The 20,650-nt window shown below is 59.1% G+C and overlaps 1 protein-coding gene across 2 annotated transcripts in view; it reads right to left on the bottom strand.

Annotated features, from left to right (window-relative positions):
- The window catches only part of SCUBE1 (signal peptide, CUB domain and EGF like domain containing 1), a 142,629-nt gene that overhangs the window by 46,843 nt on the left and 75,136 nt on the right, over positions 1–20,650 (bottom strand). The window contains exons 5-7 of one of the 2 annotated variants that reach the window (XM_055328942.1): positions 17,412–17,537; positions 13,123–13,239; positions 10,497–10,586 (exon numbers count right to left, since the gene is read on the bottom strand). In XM_055328942.1, coding sequence (XP_055184917.1) covers positions 10,497–10,586; positions 13,123–13,239; positions 17,412–17,537 — 333 coding nt within the window. The remainder of the gene's footprint in view (positions 1–10,496; positions 10,587–13,122; positions 13,240–17,411; positions 17,538–20,650) is intronic. The other variant, XM_055328943.1, reaches the window with a different exon arrangement.

Below are 20,650 nucleotides of genomic sequence, written 5' to 3'. Positions count from 1 at the left end.
ACACTTAGTTCCCGATGCGCTGTGGGACTTTAGGCCGAGGATCCTCCCATCTCTGGGCTGTGGTTGTATCCCTGTGCCATCCGGGGAATCCCAGGCTTGTCTGCAGTGCAGGTGTCAGGCTCCGTCCCGGAGGCTCCGACCTGGTAGCTGAGGTGTGAGCCCCGTGACCCACAGAGACCTGTCAGCCCACACAGCTGCCCTAGCCCTAAGGCCTAGGGCTAAGCTCTTGCTGCAGCCTGTCGAGACCTCACTCAGGGCTGGTCTTCCTGCCCTTCTGCTACTAAGACCAACTGAAGCGAGTGAGGGAGAGGGGTTAGCCACAGGCCCTCCCAGCTCAGCCATGGGCCCTCTGACCTTTGATCTCTCCTCCCTCAGCTGATTCCTGAGCCTTCCATGGCTATCACTTTGGGGTAAAAGTCATGTTCCTTGGCAGAACTCCGCACACTGGCTGGGTTCTCCTTCACTGCCTGTCTCTCTGCGCCGACCCCGCTGACCTCTGGGTGGCCCTGTGGCCCATCAAGGGCATGGTCAGCAGGCTGATGTCCCTTACTATGCTGGCACAGTGAGGCTGGTCTCCCTCATGAAGTCCCTTGGGTGAGTGAGAAGAGCGAGGCCTCAGGCTGACAGTAGAAGTCACATCCCCAGACACTCGACAGGGAGTGGTGAGCAGGGCCCACCCATCTGCCACCTGCCACCCTGGCTCCTAACCACACTGCCCCTCCAGCTCTGCCTGGAACCTCCACGCTGCCTCCCGAGAGCCGTCTGCAGACAGCAGCTCTTCCCCGTGTGGGGAGATGCACCAACGGCTGGGTGCTGGTGACCTCCCTCTGGGAACACCTGGGACTCTGAGTACAGCTGGGTCCTGGGGGACACACTGTTGTCTGATGTGATGTGGGGGAAGGGGTGCGTGGAGGTAGAGGCAGGGCAGTGGCAGGGGCAGGGGCCAGGGCTGCAGCCCCAATGGGGAAGGGGTACCACATCGGGGTCTGAGGGGCAGTGGGAAAGGAAGCCTCAGAAGCCCCGCTTGGTCCCCAGCACTGCCCTCTGCCACATCTGAATCCAGCAGGCCCCTGGCTCATGGTTCTCAGAGCTGGCCTGGTCCTGGGGCAGCCTTGGTGGGTTCTGGACTCTGTCCTGGTAGCACACAGGTGGGCGACCATGCGACTCGCAGGGCCCTGTGTGGACTCTGGCCCAGCTGTGGGGAAGGAACAGGCCATCAGGCCCGCATCACCTCACGAGCTCCATCTACCCAGGACCTGGTCCTGCTCAGGGCAGTCTGCTGTATCAGTGGAACTGTCTTCTGGACGCACTGGGCAGCCTCGGGATTTCAGGGGCAGTCCCCTCTCATGGGCCTGCCTGGTGGATGGGACTTCCACACTGGTGCTCAGAGAGCAGGACCCAAGGGACCCGAGGGTCAGTGCCTGGCAGTCTGTAGCAACAGGGGTGGGAGCCGAGGGTAGAGAAGAGGTCAACCAGGAGCGAGATGAGTAGACCTTGGGGAAGTTTCTTCAACAGAGGTTTTATACTAATGCAGGTGGCAGGAGCAGAGCCATGGCAGCGAGCCTTTTCCTGGCCTCTGGCTCCTGCCTTTGCTCTGGCTACTAAGGGGAGGGGATGTTGAGAGCAGACAAAGGGGGGCTCACACGTATTTTCTTGTTGGAGGCAATCCTCAGGTGGGATCATTACACCCATTCTATGGAGGGCTCATGAGGGCCCAGTTGGTGACCCTTCCTCAGCCCTGCACTGTCCTTCCTACCACATGGGATCATGGAGGTTTGGGGGTCGGGCCCATCTTCCCAGAACACCCACCACCAGCAGCTACCACTTCCTGAGCCCTTGAGGGCCAGGTGCTGTGGGTCACTGGCCTACCTTGCCCTGGAGGGAGTGTGGGGTGGTGTCGTGGGAAGAGCAGGCCTGTGTAACACTGAGTCAGCCGCTCCTCCCTGAGCCTTAGTCTCATCTGTAACACGAAGGGCACCCTTGCAAGTTGCTGGGAACGTTTCCATGTCTAGGTACTCAAAGACTTAGCCCAAAGGCTGCTCAACAGAGGGAAGCCTTATTCTAGATTCCTGACACCTGCCGGGATTCAGTGAGACAGGTCAGAGCACAGCCCAGGGCCAAGGGACGTAATGCCCAGCATCCGTGCACCAATGTCTGTGTTTCCAGGAGGGGCCTTTAGCACGAGTGTACCCCTAGCCTCCCTCCTACCCTGTGACTTCCTGGGGTCAGTGAGGCTGGCACGTGGAGCCTGCCCACCCTCCGTCCCAGAGCTCTAGCCTGTGAGCTGGGCAGACCTCACAGAAGGGTCTAGAATGCAGGTGCCTGGCTGGCCTCTGAAAGGCACCTGTTCCCCTTGCTGGTTCTGTAGGCCCCCTTTCTTATGGCACCACCACCTCTGACCTGACGAAGGTCAGGCAGGCCCCAGGCTTCTCGCCTCCCGGCCTGGGCCTGGCATTCCCAGGGCCCTAGTAAAGCACCAATGGCCTGGGCAAGAGAAGGTGGAGGAAAGAATGGAGGTGAGTGGGCAGGCCAGGTGCCCCACACCAAGCATCTCATCCAAGCTGCCTCGGAGACTACAACTCATTTTTTGCAAAAGAGAAAACCACAGCTCAGAGACACGAGGAGACCCCAGCTCCTGGAGACAATGCTAGTCCCTGGGGAAGTGAGGGCAGAGCTCAGGTCTTGCTCTAGAGCCTGAGACACCACAACAAACCAGAAAGGCTCACTGTTAGCAAAACTCCACTCCGGTGCTTCTAAGGACAATGCGTAATTCTTAAAGGTACAGCCTGGCTGAGCAACCTGAAACCCTGGCAACTTCCCTTGGACACACCTGGAAATCTCTCTGTGGGAAGCCCGGAGCTCTGGCTACTTCTTGGTCAAGAGGCAGCTGCGGGCACCAGGTCTGTAGCCACCTTGGGCCTGCCCTTGGCTGGAGCCAGCCAGAGGAGCCCTGAGGGAGGCAAGGGAGGGCCTGCAGAGCAAGCAGCAAGGAAGGGTGGGCCATCCCTACCCAGGTGGCTGGGGCGGGGGCAGCAGTGGGTGGGGGACCCGGGCTTCTCCAAAGAGGGCAGATCGACAAAAGATTGTACTGGTAAGAGGATGATGCCCTGGACTCTTTGGGGTGCCTTCCATCTGTGCTGCGGAGTTTAAGCTCCAGGGCCCTCCTGAGTGTGGCAGGCCAAGGAGTCATGTCAACCAGTAAAAACAGCAGGAAGCGGGCCCTTAGGGGGCATTGGGGTCACATCGTGAAGGGCTTTGGGACCCACCCGGAGCAAATCCCGCGGGGCCAAAAAACCTAGGCCAGGGTTAAGGCAGGACAGGGAGGGGCCGGGACAGGGGTTGTTGAGGCCCAGGAGGAGCATGTGGGGGCCAAGTGTGCCCAGCTGCCAGGGGTGGGGTGAGGAGCAGTGGGGGCAAGCCACCCCCACCTGGGGGGCTCCCCTCCACCTGCAGCTCCCAGAGTGGGGGAGCTACGTAGGTGGGATCCTTCTGTGGCGGTGCAGGGCAGGAGCTGGCTGTGTGGGAGGGCAGGCTCCAGGATATGATCACAGGGAGGCTTGGGGGCCCTGCCACCAACCAGGAGGCACTCAGCACAAAGCCTGGGAGCTGGTAAGTGATTGAGACTCACCCTTGATGCCTCCGCTGTGATTGAGCAAGCACTGGCCCAGGTGCCACTGTCCCAGGTGATCCTCAACACAGCCCCAGAGGCTAGAGATCCAAACACTGCTTTTGTTTAAGTTTTGACAGGGGAAGGGACTGGCCAAGGCGACCCAGGGGAGCAGTGGGGCAGGCCAGGTGCCCCAGTGCCCAGTTCACTGGTCCAAGCATGGATTCCCCCGGGGAAGCCACAAACACCAGCCTCTGAAGAGCCATGGGACACCGGCTAAGCCCTCACCTCCCTGGGCTGGGTCACCTCTGCCAGATGAGGATGGTGTTACCTCCCTCAGTCCTCAGGGGGTCACCTCACCTGTTGGTCTGACCACATCAGTCTCCCTCTAAAGCCATTCTGCACTCCCTGCCCTCTGACCTCCAGCTGCACGAGCACCCCCCCAGCCCACACCACGTCCACACCGGCTTCACGCCTGAGGATTCTCTACCAGGTGCTGTGCCTCCAAAACCCCTGCCTGCTGCAAGTTCTGAAACCCAACGGGGCCTTAGCCCACGCTTCTGCCTGGTTCTCCCCGACCCCACCACTCAACAGCGGCAGGGACCCCCCCCCCCAATCCTGCAGTCTTCCCTTACAGAAGCTGCCCCCAGAGCCTGCCTGCCTGCTGTGGGGCAGGGGACACATGACCTGGACCTGTTGTCGGGAGGGAGCATGTCCCCAGCGTCCAGGACCCTGCTCTCACCCCTGCCCTCATTCTGGGGGCTAGAAAGTGGCATTCGGGGGTCCTTATGCTAGCCTGTGTGTCAGGCTCCAGAGGAAGCCAAAGGACTTATGGGTGAGTCCTCCGGGACTCTCTGGGGCAGGGGCAGAGGTAGGGCTGCTCCATCCATCCAGCCTTGGTTCTTGAAAGTGCCAGGGCCCAGGCAGCAGGAACCCTGGATCTGTTCAGACTCACTGGGAGGCTGGGGGTGAGTCATGCCCCTCTAAGCCACAGCTCCCATCTGGGCCAGCCAGTGCCCTGCCCAGCACCCTGCCTCCACCCTACACTCTCCCCCTTGACTACTCATCTAGGTCACCATGACCCACCTCCTTCCACCAGCACTTAGGGCATGTGTGCCTGTGGCTAAACCGAGGCCAGGCGCTCAGGACCACAGCTGGGGTCCCCAGCTGACTAGAGACCAGCTGCCCTTGGCACCAGTTCACGGACAGGGTGAGAGCCCAGTGCCTGGAGCTTGGCCCAAGGCCTGACCAGCCTTTCCCTGCCAAGTACCTGACCTGGGAAACTGCCCTGTGTCATCACCTCCCTTGCCTCAGGTCTGTCTGAGCCCCTTCCCACTGCCAGGCTTGCCTGGGGTTCAGGATCCAGGTCTGCCCTTTCTCTCCCAGCTGGATGCCAGCCTGTGTGAACAGCGAGCAGCAGCGAGGGCCCCCTCAACCTGGAGCACATCTCCCAGGAAGCTTCTGCTCATGCTCTGAGCCAGCCAGCCCTCCCCGCGCTCCTGCTCTGGGCAAGGCCATCAGAGCTGGCACAGACTTGGCCTTGGCCCCAAGTAGGAGAGTCCCAGGCTCATGACTAAATAAGGTGCTCGTGGAGGAGGGACAAGGAGTGAGGGTAGGGGTGGCAAGGAAAGTCCAGTTAGGTCTGGATGAACCTTTTCCAGGTAGAAATGTGGAAGATGGCACCTGGGTAAAGGGTGGTGGTAGCATGGCCCACCAAAGCAGGAAGCTGCATGTGTGTGGCTTCTAGAGGGTGACTGACGTGTGGGTCTGGAACTGGAGTAGGGAGCGGTGGCCTGGGAGATTGGGGAAATCAGAGTGGCCCATGGACCCTGGAGATGGTGGGTGTAGAAAAGAGGCACATGGGCGGCCCCCAAGGGGGGCAGAGGAGTGGAGGGCGGGGGGAGGAGTGAGTGTGTATTGAGAAAAGTGACATCAGCCGGACCTTTAAGGGTGGTTGTATGACTAAATGAGGCTGGAGAAAGCACGGGGCTCAGCCTGTACTCCCTAAGTGTCAGTCCTGCTTTCCCTGGTCCTGCCCGGCCTTCCAGGTCTCCAGCCCCTTGGCCCTTCCTAGAGCTCTCCCAGCGGCTCCCCCCGTGCACCAGGCCCCAGGCATGTGCGTGACGGCCCTTCCACACTTCCACAGCCCCGGGAGCCCAGTGAGGTGAAAGTGTTCTGGTACCATGCCTACTCAGGAAGGGGAGCCTGGCTCACAGGCAGAGAGGTGGAGTGTGATGGGCAGGTGCCGGCTGTGGGAGTGCAGGAGGGGGAGATTCTTAGTACCTTTGTGGGCCTCTGTGTCCTCATCTGTAAAATGGGAATTGCTTTAGCACCAAACCTCAGGGTGGCTGGGAGGTGAGTGGACGCTGGGACAGAGCACGGCCCAGAGAAGCGGCATTCTGGGCTAACTATTGCTGTGCTCACTGGACCTGGAGCCCCTTGCTCTCCTGGGCTCAGGGGGACCCAAGTGGGCAGACTGTGAGGGCAGATTCCACTCGGGAAGGCCGCCGTGCCTCAGGCTGCTCGACTCCTGACTTAGGGCCCTGGGCGTGGGAGTCCACAGACCTCAGGCCCCAGACCAGTGCTCACTGACCTGTGTCTGTCCCCATCTCAGGGCCTCACTCTCCTCTGTAAAGTGGGGACAGCCGCTTTGCAGGGCTGCCAAAGGCTCACAGGAGAGGGCTGACTGGAAGGCCCCTTCGGACCGTCAAGCGGCATAACTACATTGTGAGGAGGAAGAGGCCTCCAGAGCGAGCGGGCTGATGTGCACTGAGGTTGCCCCAGGAAGCGGTGGGCGCCCACTCTGGCCCCCTGCCCCCTGCAGAGGCCGCCCAGCTCGGACCAGCACATCCCATGCTGCCAGCCCCCAGCCTGTGGCTGCAGATTGGTGGACCCGGGACAAGGCAGTGCAGAGGGCAGACGGGGGCTCTGCCTCTGGAGCGCACAAGCAGCCAGCCTGGGGGGTTCCTCCCAGACCAAGTCTGGACCATCTGTGGTCAGGAGAGTAACAGCCCCTGAAAATGTCCTTGTCTCAGTCCCCCATGACCCTACGTGGCAAAGGGACTCGGGAGATGTGATTAAATTGAGACCCTTGAGATGAAGGCTTGTCCTGGATCATCTGAGTGGGCCTGATGTCATCACAAGGTTCCTTAAAAGTGGAGGAGGGAGGTCAGAGAAACAGAGCCTGATGGAAGTGGGGTTGAGAGATGCCTTGCTGCCGGCTTTGAAGACAGAGGAAGAGGCCCCAGACCAAGGAATGCGGGTGGTTCTAGAAGCTTCCAGAAAAAAAGGCAGCCCTTGCTGACACCTTGATTCTAGCCCTGGGAGTCCCAAGTCCAACTTCCGACCTATGGAAGATAGCACACTTGTGCGCTACTAGGCACTAAGATTGCAGTACCTCGTCAGCAGTGACAGGAAGCTAACACAGCATCCGTTCCACGCACACCGTGGGAAAGGGTCTGACTGAGGACTGGGGCTGACAAGAACGACCTGCAATGTCTCATCAGTCTTGCTGTGACCAGTGTCCCGGGGGACTGCGGTAAACTTAGCTGGGTACTCAGGTGTTTTGCACAAGGCAGTCGGCCAGATATTTGAAATTCATCCTGCCAACCCTGAAGTCCAAATATTTTAACTGCTTTGGATATAAATCAAAAATCTGTTTCTGTTACATATTTTGAGCCTTTTGAAAGAAAACATCACTGCCCCTGTTCTTAGCCTGGGCTGAGACTGGGGGTAATCATAAATGGCAATTGCTGGGTGCAGCTGAGACCCCAAGGGTGGGTCACTTAGCTGCTCTGCTACAGACCACCACCCTCTCTGTGACATGGAATAGGGGGTGTCACCCTGGGCCTGCAGGATGTGGTCACTATGGAGAGTGGTGAGGATGGCATGTGCTCATGGGGCCTTGTGGGGCTGGCAAACACCACCCCACACTGACTCGGTCTTATCCTATCCACCCTGAAAACGAGCCTTGTTGGCACGAGATAACTGGCATCTCAGGGGTGCCAGGGTGGATCTCAGCCACCAGATGGCTGCAGCACATATACCCTGCTCTGGAGGAACCCTGCACCAGGACTACAATGGGCCCTGCTCATAGCAGACCATTCCAGGGCATTCGAGAGCCACCCTCCGTCGCTAGTCAATTCTCTGCTCTTTGAGGAAGAGCTGGCCAGTGCAGCCGTCCAGGGGGCACAGATGCTGAACAGTCCTGGGTCTGACCTTGCCATCAAACTCCTTCCTCAGGGTCTTGCCTTCCTCCTCTACTCCTGGGCCACAGAACGAGGTCCTACCCCCACCAGCCTCAGGATCCACTGGGATAAACTGCCTGTGCCCCGCCCCACAGGCCAACGATGCTCACCCAACTCTGGTTCCCCTCACCGCCTAGGCTACTCTCTCCGTGCAGGGCTGGGTCCCGAACACGATGCCCCAGGTGTGCTCTGACCAGCACAGGGCACGACAGGGATGGTCACCTCCCTTATTCTTTACACCTTGCCTCTACTAATACAGTTTGGGAGCAGCCATCCTCACCGAGGGCTCCTAGTTACAGCCTGAAGTCCGAAAGGATCCCAAGTCTGTGCCACACAGCTGCTCTCAGAGGAGACAGGTGCTAAGGGTTATGAGCCCTTGCGGGAGGGGCTCACGCTCACCAGTGCTCTGGATGGCGTCTTTCATGGAAGCCTCTGAGGATGGTTGCTTAGCTTGGGCGTGGGGGCTCGTCCTGTGCTGTAAATGTTGTGGAGAGACAGGCCTTTTGTGCTTGTGGGGCAGGATGAGCTCTAAAGTGATGTGTGAGGGGCTTTCTATGGTCAGAGAGGTGGGAATTCAGGGCAGGGCAACCATCATCCTTTTCCTTGGTCCCTTCCAACGCCTGGTGTGGAGGCCCCCAATCTGCTCCCCCAACTCTGCCTCCCAGACCCGGGCTGAGGGCACTAGTATTCTCAGTTTGTCCCTTTTCACCTCCCTGATTCCGCTCCAGGCTCTTCCCCACGGACTCTAATTAGAAAAAGCAAGTCCACAGCTCTTGTCTCCGTCTCGCCACCTGCCTGCGTGACGCCAGTTCAGCTCAGCCCTCTTCTGCCATCAGCCTCCTTCGGGGAGGGGTACAGGGCATCTGGAGGCCCAGTTCTTGCTCCTTCTCCGGAGCTCTGGTCCTGGGCAGCCGTGCCCACCTCTCCCAGTAAGTGAGGCTGAGGGGTCTCCGTGTGGCCTCAGAGCACCAGCAAGTCTTAGGTTTCCACCACCCACCTCCAGCCACACCCTCCTGGATGGTAGTGGGCACACCTGCTTGCTGGGGCCTCCATGGCCACCCCTCGGCCATTCCCAGCCCTTTCCAGGCCGACCCAGACGGCCCAAGTCAACACAACAGCCCTGTCCAGAGAACTTGTGGAGAGGGGCTTCCAGACAAACCTTGTCCCTTCTGCCTGTGTGACCAGAGGTGAATCTTCCAGACTCTCTGGACCTTAGTGTCTCACTTGACAAACAGGGCAGCAAGGACCTCGGGCTGCCCAGAGCACCGTCATCAGCCAGCCCAGGTCGCCTTTGCTCTCACTGCCTCACCAGGGAGGGCGGGCTTCAAGCCGACTCCCCACATGGAAGGCCACATCCCTCCCGTGGCCCCATGTAGGGCTCACTTCTCCATAGGTGCCTGGATTCTTCTGAGGTCCATGTGAGGACCACGCACGTAGGGGACCTCCCCAGGGGCCTGCGGCCCTAACTTGTACAGTCCTGGGACGCTGCCACTTGGGACAGCCCACACAGGCATGGGCTCCCGGCTAGCCGCAGCTGTACAGGGACGTGCTTTGGGCAAGCCAGGGCACCCGATGAGCCTGCTTCCTCCTGCAGGAGTGGGAAATACACCAGCTGGCCCGGTAGCCTCCAAGGACGTCCTGACCCATCAGAGAACCCGCGGACACTTGTGACCATCCCAAGCCACCCTGGAGCGCCAGGGTTCCTGTGCTCAGAGGCCCGGGGAGCTGTCACCCCCCCCGGGGCCGGCCGGCCAGCGCAGAGCCGCAGAACTGAGGAGCAGACTGGCTCTGCGGCTCTCCGGACCGAGCTCCTCGGAAGAGCAGCCGCGTCCCCCTCCTCCCCCCCCCCCCGCCCCCCGGTGGCAGGCCTCCCAAGCCACCCCGAGCAGCACCAGCGGGCTCTGGGCCAGCCTCCCAGCATCTGGATGCAGCCCACATCACACCCGCCCCGACTCCCCGTCCCACGCACGCAGGTGCCGGGAGCAGGGCCAGGGAAAGGTGGGCCAGGGCTGCCCACTGCCGCCCGCCTCTGGCCGGGCCGGTCACGGAGGCGGGAGCCCCGGGAGCCCCGCTTCCCCCCCCCCCCCCCCCCGGGGCCCTGACCGTCCCGCCCTCTCCGGGTGGCAGGTCTCCCAACCCCAGAGCCAGCCTCGGACCGGGTGTGGCCTCTCCCCTCCGCAGGGAGGCGGGAGGGCCCTGCGCTCAGCCCCCTTCCTTCTGTGCCTCGGGGCCGCCTGGCGGACGCTGCCTGCGTGACCTGGGGCGACCCGCCAGGACAGGGGCTCGGAGCACCCGCGTCCCCGCGGAGGCCGCGAGACACTGGCTCTGGGTCCTTCGCTACAAACACACACGAACACACGCGGCACGGGCAGGAGCCCCCACTCACGCGGCACGCGCACCGCACGCACGTGGGCACTCGGCACACGCAGCCGCTCCCCCACGCACGCACGCACGCACGCACCCACACCCCGCGCGCCGGCACGCACGCACGCACGCACCCACACCCCACGCGCCGGCACGCACGCACGCACGCACACCCCGCGCGCCGGCACGCACGCACAGACCGACACAGCAGCACGCGCATGCGCACACACGCGGACAAAGGCGCGAGCACAACAAAGGAAGTGGAAGAAAAGTGTTACCCATGAGGAGCCGCCGTTTCACCCGCTTGTCCACATCAGCTACTGACGTGGCATTGAACTGAGAGCGCTCAATTGCAGCCTCATCCTTCTCTAAAACACAAGTAAGGGACAAACACGGAGCCGGTGGTTAATGCCAGCCCACTTCCCGCGGCCCACGACAGTCAGCCTCTCGGCGGGGCGCGAATCCCGGGAGCCTCCGAGCTGGCGGGTTCGGGGGCGGGGGCAGCAGGGCGGGTGCAGAGCGGGGGACGACCACACAGGGACGCGGCCGGGACGCCGGGCCCGCCGCGAGCACGCGGAGGCGGCCGAGGTCCGAGTGGACAGGCCCCGGCGCGGCGTGGGCGGCGCAGAAGCGGACACAGCGCCTGGGCGCGCAGGCAGGGCGGGCAGGCAGGACGGGCAGGCAGGACGAGGCACAGGACAAAGGGACAGGGCCGCGAGGTCCGGTGATGGCGGTGCCTACACAGCAGGCGCCCCGTCTCAAGGGCAGGAAAAGCGTGTCAGACACTCATGCAGAGTTAAGAACAAAACGCACAGAGGAACAAACACCACACACAACAATGGATCCAACCGAACGGACAGAAAAAAAACGGGGGCTCGATTTGGGCAGCGCTGGTTGCCTGCTTGTCTATAGAGGACTAGAGCGAGACATTCAGGGCTTGAGGAGGGGCCGCACAGGTGGGTCAGTCGTTTTAGGAGCGTGCGGAGGGCCGGGCGGTGGCCCGGGAGCATTCTGGCCGCTGGGCGAGGCGCTTCGCCAGGATGCTGCCCGTGGAGGAGCGCGTGAGGTTAGCTGTTTGGCCGTCCTCTGCTCAGTGGGACATGTGGACACGTTGGCTCCCGAGAGGGAGAACCCGAGCGGCAGTGAGCTGAGGCAGCAGGGAGCACTGGCCCAGGAGCTGGGTCCAGATGGCCTCTAAGGGGAGGCAAGGGGGCAGGGGCTGAGGGAGGTTACGTTAGAAAGTAGATCCAAGCAGGGACCTTCACATGCAGCAGACACTAAAAGATAAAAAAATGAGAAAGGATGAGTCAGGTGGACAAAGACAAGATGTGTTAGACGAGGCTGGGTGTGTCTGGCCGGCAGCTGTGTGCACTGGTCCCGTGGCCGGCAGAGGCGGCTGCACTGCAGACACAAACAGTGGGGAGACCCAGCGGACGAGACAGGAAGGGGCCGGTGGGCCGGGAGGCCCCCCAGCAGGACAGTGGAGACAGGGAGAGAGGCGGGAGAGGAGGTTCTAGATGGGATCAGGCTGCAATAGAGACACTGGTCTAAGACCAGGTTTTGCTTTGAGGAAAAAAAAAAAGTTTTTTTTTTGTTTTTTTTTTTTTTGTTGTTTGGTTTGGTTTGGCTTTTGGCTCTGAAAATAATTAATGAACGTCAGTTATCAGACAAGACAGGCAATCAGGGACCATCACCAGAAAAGCGGGAGGAATGAGATAAAATGAAACCAAAATGGCCGTCTGAGAGGAGACCACACAGAGGAAGGGGAGAACCACGCGGGCAGCAGCTCCCAGGATGACAGCCGGGACTGGGGTGAGACGCTGGTGGCCCGCCCCGGCCCTGGCACCCCCTTCCCCACCGCCGGGCTCCCCGGAGTACGGGGGAGCAGTCACAGGGACAGGATGCGACAGCAGACTCTGGCTTCACAGCTTAGCTTGCTTGCCACCCCAGTTTTGTTACTTAAAGTCCCTCCAGAAATAGCTTCAGAGTTGGTAATAAGAGATGGGGGCCCCCCGTTAAAAAAGAATGTGGTAACGGACTGTGGGCTTCTGAAGTTGGCCAACATTGAAGAGAAAGAAAGCAGAGGATGAACAAAGTTGGGTGGGTACCAACTTTGAAATTCTTCTTTTTCTCAGTTGAGAGATTTGCTGTTATTTTTGAGTGGGGAGAGAAGCTACTACTGATTATGGCATGAGGTGACCACAAATACTCTACCTTCCTCTTGCAAATAAGGAACAGGAGGAAGGAGGTGACCAAAACTCAAATTGAGACTCCATGGGACAGGTAAGGTGACAGAAGGGGCATCGCTGAGAAGAAGGGATCCAGCTGGGAGAAGAAGTCCGGCGAGAACCCCGTTAGCTCAGGAGTGGAAAGCAGTTAACACCCAGAGCCCCCCGGGATTCTCCCATCCGTCTCCCCTGGTCTAGGCAATGAAGACTTAAAGCCGCTTTCTGAGAAAACCTCTTGGTTTTCCAGACTGGCGGGCAGCTCATGTTGCCCGATGTGCAGGTTAAATGGATGTGCTGTGTGTCCTCCCATCAGGGGAAGAAACCCCTGTGCTTTAAAAACAAGCTGCCCTCCTCAGGCACACACCCCACCCTCCTCCCTACAGACCATCTCCCACGTTGAGGAAGAGAACCCGCAGAAAACCCACAGTGACACGAAGCAGAGGTGCTTGGTCCTGGGTGGCTGGATGGCCCTGGAGAAGTCTCTGCAGGAGGCTTCCCTTGGGGACATTTCCCAGCCCCATCAGTACCGTGGGGTGCTCCTTTTCTTGTTCCCTTAAGCTTCCTTCTTGGAAACCGGGACACAGTGGGGTGGCCAGCCTCAGGGCCACACAGCGCACCCTTTGGGGGGGGCAGGGTGGCACAAGGGTGCCAGCACCTGGCAAAGGTGCGTACTTACCGATGCATGTCCGACCGTCTGAGTGGAGGGCATACTTCTGGTGGCAGCCACACATGGGGCCCGTGTCTGTGTCCTCACAGCTGTGCTGGCAGCCTCCGTTTCCATAGTTACAGGTTACTAGTTAGGCCCAAAGTGTACATACGTGTGTATAAAAGGAATGACAACAAAGACGATTAGTTTACTGGTATTGGTGGTTTCTCTTAAGGGATGGGGAGCAAAGTGATGGTATAAGATAATTAGTGAACAGGCACACGTTTCCCAGGACCTCAGCCCCTCCAGGGTCTCAGGTGGAACTGCTTGTTCCCTAGACGTGAACTGGGGTGAGTCGGGAATGGACTTGGGTCGTGTGGGCTTCAAACAGAGCTGCCACCAGCTGACAGACTCGAGGTGTCAGGTGAAGAGAGGAATAGATAATTTTATACATCCTAGGTCCCACAGACACTTAGAAACTGCCTGTCCTGATGGGACAAATGTCTGTTAATGGCAGGAATCCTCTGCAAGGTGGGAGAAGGTAGCAGTGGGCCTGTGTTGATGGAGACATTCAGTTCTTGCACAGCTTGTTCTCTGCTTGGGTCTTGGGCATGTGGAGGGGTGTCCCTGCAGAAGTCTAGTCTGTCCTAGTCCCAGCAGCCATCTCAACCTCTGTCCCCTCAGAGTCCGGATCCTCCCAAGGCAATTTCCAGACAGCTGGGACATAGGCAAATCAATGTCCTCTCGTGCACTTTGGAAAAAATGACCTTTTATTTAACATGTTCCATAGTTTGCAGTGTCTATGGCCTAGAGGAGCTGGCGGCCTTCAGCCCAGAATCCTAAACTGTTTCACAGCATTAGCAACCTGGGTCGGTTGAAAGGGGCTGAACAAAAAGGAGCCAGTCTGAAGTAGGAAAAATGAAAAATTCAAGTTTATTTAAAAAGAAAACCGCTTGTTACCACATTTTAGGGCGAGAGGAGATCCTAGATCTCAATGGGAGAGGCTCTTGCAGCCCCTGCTTTACTCAGCTAGAAAGACAACAGGGTGCCTATCACCTGTATGCAAATGGCATGCCAGGACCTCAAGGACAGGGTGTCTTCCCCAATACCTTGTCTACAGTTCCACCTACACTCTTAATTTATTTGGCAAAACCCTAAAGATCAAATATGTAAAAATAAATCTCAGACCAATCAAGCTGAAAATTCTGAACTGGCAACTGGGATTAATGCTGTTCTGGTAGGTGGGCTCACGAGCAGGGCTGGTGCCAGAGGGAAGCCCTGGGGTGGCAGCTCCTGGAGATGGAGCCCAAGCATTCCAGAGCAGAGTCCCGCAGCTGCCTCTCCCAGGTAGCATGCTCACCAGGGACACAGCACACGGCCCCCAGGGCATCTGCCCCAGGGATGGTGGCGACCCTTGCAGCACATGCCGTCTCCCTGGCAGCTGAGAAGGATGTGAACCGACGCTGTCCTCACAACCAGAGAGAGGCTCTTGGGGCTGCCTCATCCACAGAGAGCTAATGTCTCATTCACAGAACAGGCCCAACTTCTGGGACCTTTCAAGGCCCTGCCGAACTGCTTCAGGAAGCATGCTGGGGCGTGGAGCACAAAGCCTTCTGGCCCTTTCTCCAGAGGAGCATCTCTTGCCTTGGTTTTCCTGGGGAGCCCGGTGGCCTGCCGTCACACTCTCTCATCTCTGAAACAGCTTGTCTCTCTGCCTAGGAAGAGCCCCAGGGAAGCCAAGAGTATGGAGTAGCATAGATCTCAGGTGAGGGCAGAGCCCCAGGGAAGCCAAGAGTATGGAGTAGCATAGATCTCAGGTGAGGGCAGAGCCCCAGGCATAGCCCTGCCTTGGCCTGAACATCATGTGCCTTTCCAGGGTGGAGTGGTGTTGAGGCCGTGAGAATGCTGTAGATGGTTCTTTCCAAGCTCTGGGCTCCCAGAAATGGGCCGTGCCCTACAAGTGACTCTGAGGAGATGCAGGCAACTTGAGGGAGGACCATGCTTAGGGTCCCACACCTCTCACACAGGGGTTTGTGCATCTCATGGACCCCAAGGGCCAAACTCATGAGTACCTAGAGAGCCTACATGGAGCCTGTACTGGGAGATACTACTGGCGCCCTGAGCTCTGGGACAACCAAGAAGGGTTGGAGAAAACCTCTCGTCCTGGGTGGGTCCTGTACTCTGGAGAGATGAGAGTTTGGTGCAGAGGCCTTGTGGTCCTGCTGGCCCGCAGAGGCTGGCTAGGCTAGGCCTCAGCCCTCAACCCAAATCCAGATCTAGAATTTCCTAGATTTCACCTGGCCTTGAGGGCTAGAGGGAGAGCCTCAGTGCTAATGTCGCATGAACTCTGCATGTTGACCTGGCAGCAGGAACCAAAGCTTACTGGAGTGACGGCCGTCTGCGCAGACCCTTCATGGGAGGGCTGCAGTGTGTTCACGTGCTCCTTGGCCCCAGGATCGCTATCAGATTCTCCATACAGCTTGGAGATACCCAGCCACTGAGTAGAGGGGTGGGGCTGCTGCTTCTTCCACCAGCAAACACTGGGGGGCAAGGGCTTAGTTCTTCTCTTCTCGGGTAGGGGTGGGCGTGGGGATAGCTTTGCTACTCAGAGAGCCCTGACTTGTCCCTGACTTCTCGCGTCAGGCTGGCCCTTCAGGAGATGGCCTCTGAGCAAACTGTCCCCTTGCAGTGCTCATCCCAGATGGGTCAGTCAGTCTCAGCCACTGCCTGTGGCCTGCGGCTCTTTCCCCAGCACCCAGCTCAGGGCTTGGCCAGTCTTGCTGAGTAAAGGAACACTCTTTACTTCCAGCTGAGCCTGTCAACAGGCCTGCCCACTCCACACATGCTTGTCCTTGGCCGTCGTCTGGAGGACCGGGAGAGCTGGAGTTCCTCACTTTCTGTTATGAAGGGTGCCAGGTGGCAGCAGTTTCTCTGTAGCTAAAGGAATCGTCTTGTGTAGAGGACAGGAAGGCCTGGCTGGAGTCCTGGGGCTGGAGCCAGGCACCTGCCCGCGGTGACCACATACAGGAAGGAAAGCCCAGGAACAAAGAGGAAGGCTGGCCACGTCTCAGCATGTACCTGGCCAGAAGGAAGCACCTTCACTTTGGGGAGTGGACAAATCCTAAGGGGGGGGGCTAGAGCATGAGCTCTGTGGAGACAGGCACTGCGTCTAGTGCATGTGGGTCCCCTAGACCCTGGTGACTGGGGAGAGCATGGGTTAGGACAGGTGTGGCAGGCGCCCAGAGGTAGCTGATGACAACTGGGACAAAGACTGGGGCTGGTGAGCCAGCCAGGGCCAGCTGTTTCTTCTCCACAGAATAAAGGATGGAAAGGAAGGCCATTCTCTTGGTGAGAGCTGGTCAGTTCAGGCTCCCATTCCGGTGGCGAGGTAGGGGCTGCTTTCCCTACTGGGAGTGGGATTCGGACTCCTCCACTCTTTCTCTGCATCAGAAAGTGGGCCCGGAATGAAGTATCTGTCTCTGGCCAGATGTGAGCAGTGCTCACACCAGTCTCCCTCAGCTCTCTGTACCCATAGAGCAAACCTGGCACCAGTACAGGTATGGCAGCTGCCCAGTGAGCAGAGGCCCCCCCACCTGCTCCACAGCTGCTGGCAGCAGGGTCAGAAGCTCTTGAGGACTTGTGTGTTCAGCCCTGGTCCTACTTGGTTTGCTGGCTCCCACTCCTCCTGTGGAGCAGGGTGACCACATTGAGAGGCTGCATAACGTCAGAGCCCATGCTGGCTGCCCTCCAGGGTGAGGCACCTTGGGCCAGAGGCCTCATTCACCCCAGATCTCATAGGGCATCACAATTTACAGTGGGCCCTGCAGGGGCAGATGGCAAAGCTCTGCTCTGTGATCCTGGAAATAAGGTCAGCACAGGCTGGGCTGGGACTCCCCGCCCAGCTCCTTTACCTCTTCCTACCACCCAGTTCCACCAAGGGCTGCCCTGCTCCACCTAGAAGCCAGAGACCTCCGTAGCATGGCCCTCTATCCCTACCCGAGAGCTCAGGCTCAGGGGCCTGTGGGTCTCTGGGGTCGGGGTTACAGTGGGCACTGCAGGGCTACTGAGCAGGGTCCCACTCTGGGGCTGTTGGTGGTGTTACACCAGGTGGGGAAAACACTGTGTCCAGAGTTCACAACCCCTGTCCCTCATGCCTCCCCAGCTTCAAGGACCTTGTCCTTCTCTCCACCCCAAGGGGCTGAGTGCCCTCCCTGGGCAACGTCCAGTAGACTGGACAGACAGACACCCACCCTGCCCCCCATAAAGCAATAGCAGGAGACGCGTGGGGATGTCTGACCCATTTGCCTCCATCTACCTACGTGTGCAGTCCTTCTGGTTTTGGGCAAGGTCAAAGCCGGGCCTGCAGTCACAGGCCACCCCACCTTTGGGCGTCTCCCGGCAGATGTGGGCACAGCCGTGGTCTTTGTTCATGCAGTTCATACCCTCTGGGAAGAGACAGACGAGAGGGATAGGGGACCGGGGGGAGGGAAGAGAGAGAAATTTCAGGCTGAAGAGAGGTGGCCCATATGATGTCACGGTCAAATGCAGTGTCATTGGGCTGCTGTTAGCATACACCATCCACACACGCAGGGGTGTACACCTAGCCACCCTCGTGGAGCACACGCGGGGAGGAACCAAGGACACTGTGTCCAGGTCACAGTGGTCCCAGGCCTCACTCTGAGAGCAGCACTGTGAATGACTCCAGGGGACCCATGGAAGCAGCGCCCCTGCCCTAGGTCAGATCACAGAACCACATACAAGCAGGGCTTCGGACAGTTTCCTAAGGCAAGTGGGGGGTGGCATGTGGCAGTGTCCAGTCTGCATGAGGTGGTGCGTGTCCCCTGTGAGACAGTGGGAGACTTTGGTTGTGGGCTGGGCTCAGAGAGGAGTGCTGCTGGGTCAGGGGACTGGGTGGGCGGGCAGCGGCCATAGGTAGATGTGCCCTGGAAGGCCTGCAGTTGTGCCCCAGGGTGGGGGGCATTGTCCCATACGGCCACCCCTCACCACGTGCCTGCACTAGCCAGAGGCTGCCGCGCTGGTCTGCTGGACCTCAGGGCAGCAGAGGCTCTTCCTCAGCAGCCCCACAGCTGTGCCCTAAACTACATACCACCCCCCCACCAGCTGCCAGAGGGGGTCTCTTTCCATGCCTGGTCATGGCAGTGCTCCCGGGAACCTGGAACCCTCACTCTCAAGTGTGGAGCCCTGCATGATCTGGTGTTGGCTTCCAGCTCGGCCTGCACACCCCTGTACCCCACAGAGCATGTTTCAAGTCCAGGAACACACGTGTCACCATTTCCGAGATCTTTGCCCAACATTCCCGCTGCTTGGCAGGTTTCCTCTTAAAGTGTGTGCAAACCTCGGGTACCTTGTTCTGGGAAGCCTCACCTACAAGGGCAGCTAGCAGCAACCCTCCTCAGAACGGGGTGACTGCCCCAGAGTGCCAGGGCTGGGCCGCCCCCTGCTAGTGTACCCACCCTCTAGCTGCAGGGGGCTGTTTTATCTGGAGCCCTGCCCATCTTGCCCTTCCTGCTTGTCCTCCAGGCCAGCTGGGGTCCCCGCTCCTCTCCTCCCAGGCTTCCCAAGACTCGACTCTAGCACTAGCTAGAGCAGCAGCAATGTTCTGGGTGCGTTCTGGGGCCCCTTGCCCCTATATGGGCAAGAGCCCCCTTCAGAGGTGGGGAAACCAGGGTTAAGACACCTGCCCCAAAGCCCTCGGGGCACTGAGAGGCACCACAAAGACTGGGACCAGTGCCTCAGACTGCAAACCTCTGTCCCACTCCTGCCCCCAAGAGAGTGGGAGTGCAGAGCCGGGCTGCCTTGGCTCTCCAGGGCAGGGACCGTGGACCATTCACCTCAAGCCTCCAGGGGCCTGGCCTCCAGTCTGTGCATGCTGAGAACTACACCGAAATGTGCTCTGAGGGCTCTGGCATGACAGGGACAATGAGGGTCCCCTGGGTGGGCCATTTGCCTCTCCCTCAGTCACCCATGGTTCCTGGGACGCCCCCCTTCTCCCCAGCTTCGGGAGACTTGATCTTCCCTCCCTGCCTGCTTGGAGTGGCTTGGACCCCCTTCAGATGACCCCAGTTAATGTTTATCTTCATGGTGATTTGTGAGGAGTTTCCAGAATTTATGAGGTCATCAGGGGTCAAGTGAGAGGTTGTAGGTCACAAGTCCATCAAGAAGCTAAAGGCAGATGAAAGGAAGGGCTGTTGTCCGCCCACACGGTGCCCTGAGACCTTACTTCCATGTCCGACACAAGAGGAGTTAGCCCTGGAGGGGAGGAAACCGCAGCGGGGGCACGCTGGCGGCCTCCCTTCCCCAGGTGGGCCAGGACCAGCTCAGGCTTGACCCTGCCCGCTGTAAGCACAGGCCTGGGGCAACTGAGATCTAACATACCCAAAACATACCCTGGCAGCTACAACGAAGATTTTTAAAAAGTCTAAACTTCAATGAAATGGTGAGATGGCACCGAGGGAAGCCTGTGCTGTGCTCAGCACGCTGACCTCTGGCCTCCCCTGGATTTTCTTGCTCAGACCACGCTGCCAGACTGATGCGGGTTGACCCACTACCCAAAAGCTGACCCACTACCCAAAAGCTGACCAAACGATGCACTTCAGTGCCAGGGCTCCTCACAGGAAGCTTCCAGGGCATATGGAGGGGCGCCCCACTCTCCCTGAATCCCACAGCAACACATGCGCACACCTTGCAGAGCGGCGTTGGAGGGAGGTGTGGACAGCTGGTGGGGTGGGGGCTGATTCACCTCACCTGCCCGTTTCTGCGGTGTGAATGCCCAAGCTACCAGGAGAGGTCCCTGAAGGCGCAGTGGGGAAGAGGTGCAGCACTAGCATTGGCCCTTGCAAACCTATGGCTATTCTTAGATCACTGTAAAGTCAGGCAGCTGTGGGTATGAGTCTGGCCTCTCACTAGTTGTGTGTCTCAGAGGAAACCACTTCTGTGAAGTGGGAGCGATAAGCTCTGCCTCACAGACAAGACAGGGTAGGTGCTGTCACACTAGATCTTTCTATGGGGGCCACGGAGTTCTGAAGCCCGGTGCCTTCTGCATATCTAGAGAAAGCGTAGCTCCTCGGGGGGACCTGGGGTAGGCTGGGCAGCCCCTCCTCAGAGGAGGTTGTTGGTTGAGAAGATCTCCTTGACCACTGAGACATATGCAGCCTCTCCTCAGGTCTTCTGAGAGCCTCGTTGCCCAGAGGGGTTGGCCAGTGGGTAGGGGCCACCAAATGGCCTTCCTGACCATAATCAGGGGCTATGTTAATGGTAGGCTGAGTCCAGCATCGTCCTTCACTCCTTGTGTGTTTTTTCTGGCTCCCTGGTGCCCACAGACATACAAGGAGTTGCCCTCCCAGCCTCTTCCCAGCGTTGTCTCCTGCCATTGACTACTCGTATCCCATGGGCCTACAATCCCTACTGAACAGCCTCTGGGAGTGCCCCACCCACGCCCTTGCCTCTTCTGTCTTCCACAAACAAAATCCTAGACCTGTCTCAAATTCTACCGGTTCCACAGGGCTTCCTGACTACTGCCCATTTTACCCCAAGTCAC

Source organism: Nyctereutes procyonoides, unplaced genomic scaffold, assembly GCF_905146905.1.
Source record: "Nyctereutes procyonoides isolate TBG_1078 unplaced genomic scaffold, NYPRO_anot_genome, whole genome shotgun sequence".
NCBI classification, from domain to species: Eukaryota; Metazoa; Chordata; class Mammalia; order Carnivora; family Canidae; genus Nyctereutes; species Nyctereutes procyonoides.
Note: the sequence above shows the minus strand (reverse complement) of the source record. Positions and strands in the feature narration are given on the sequence as shown.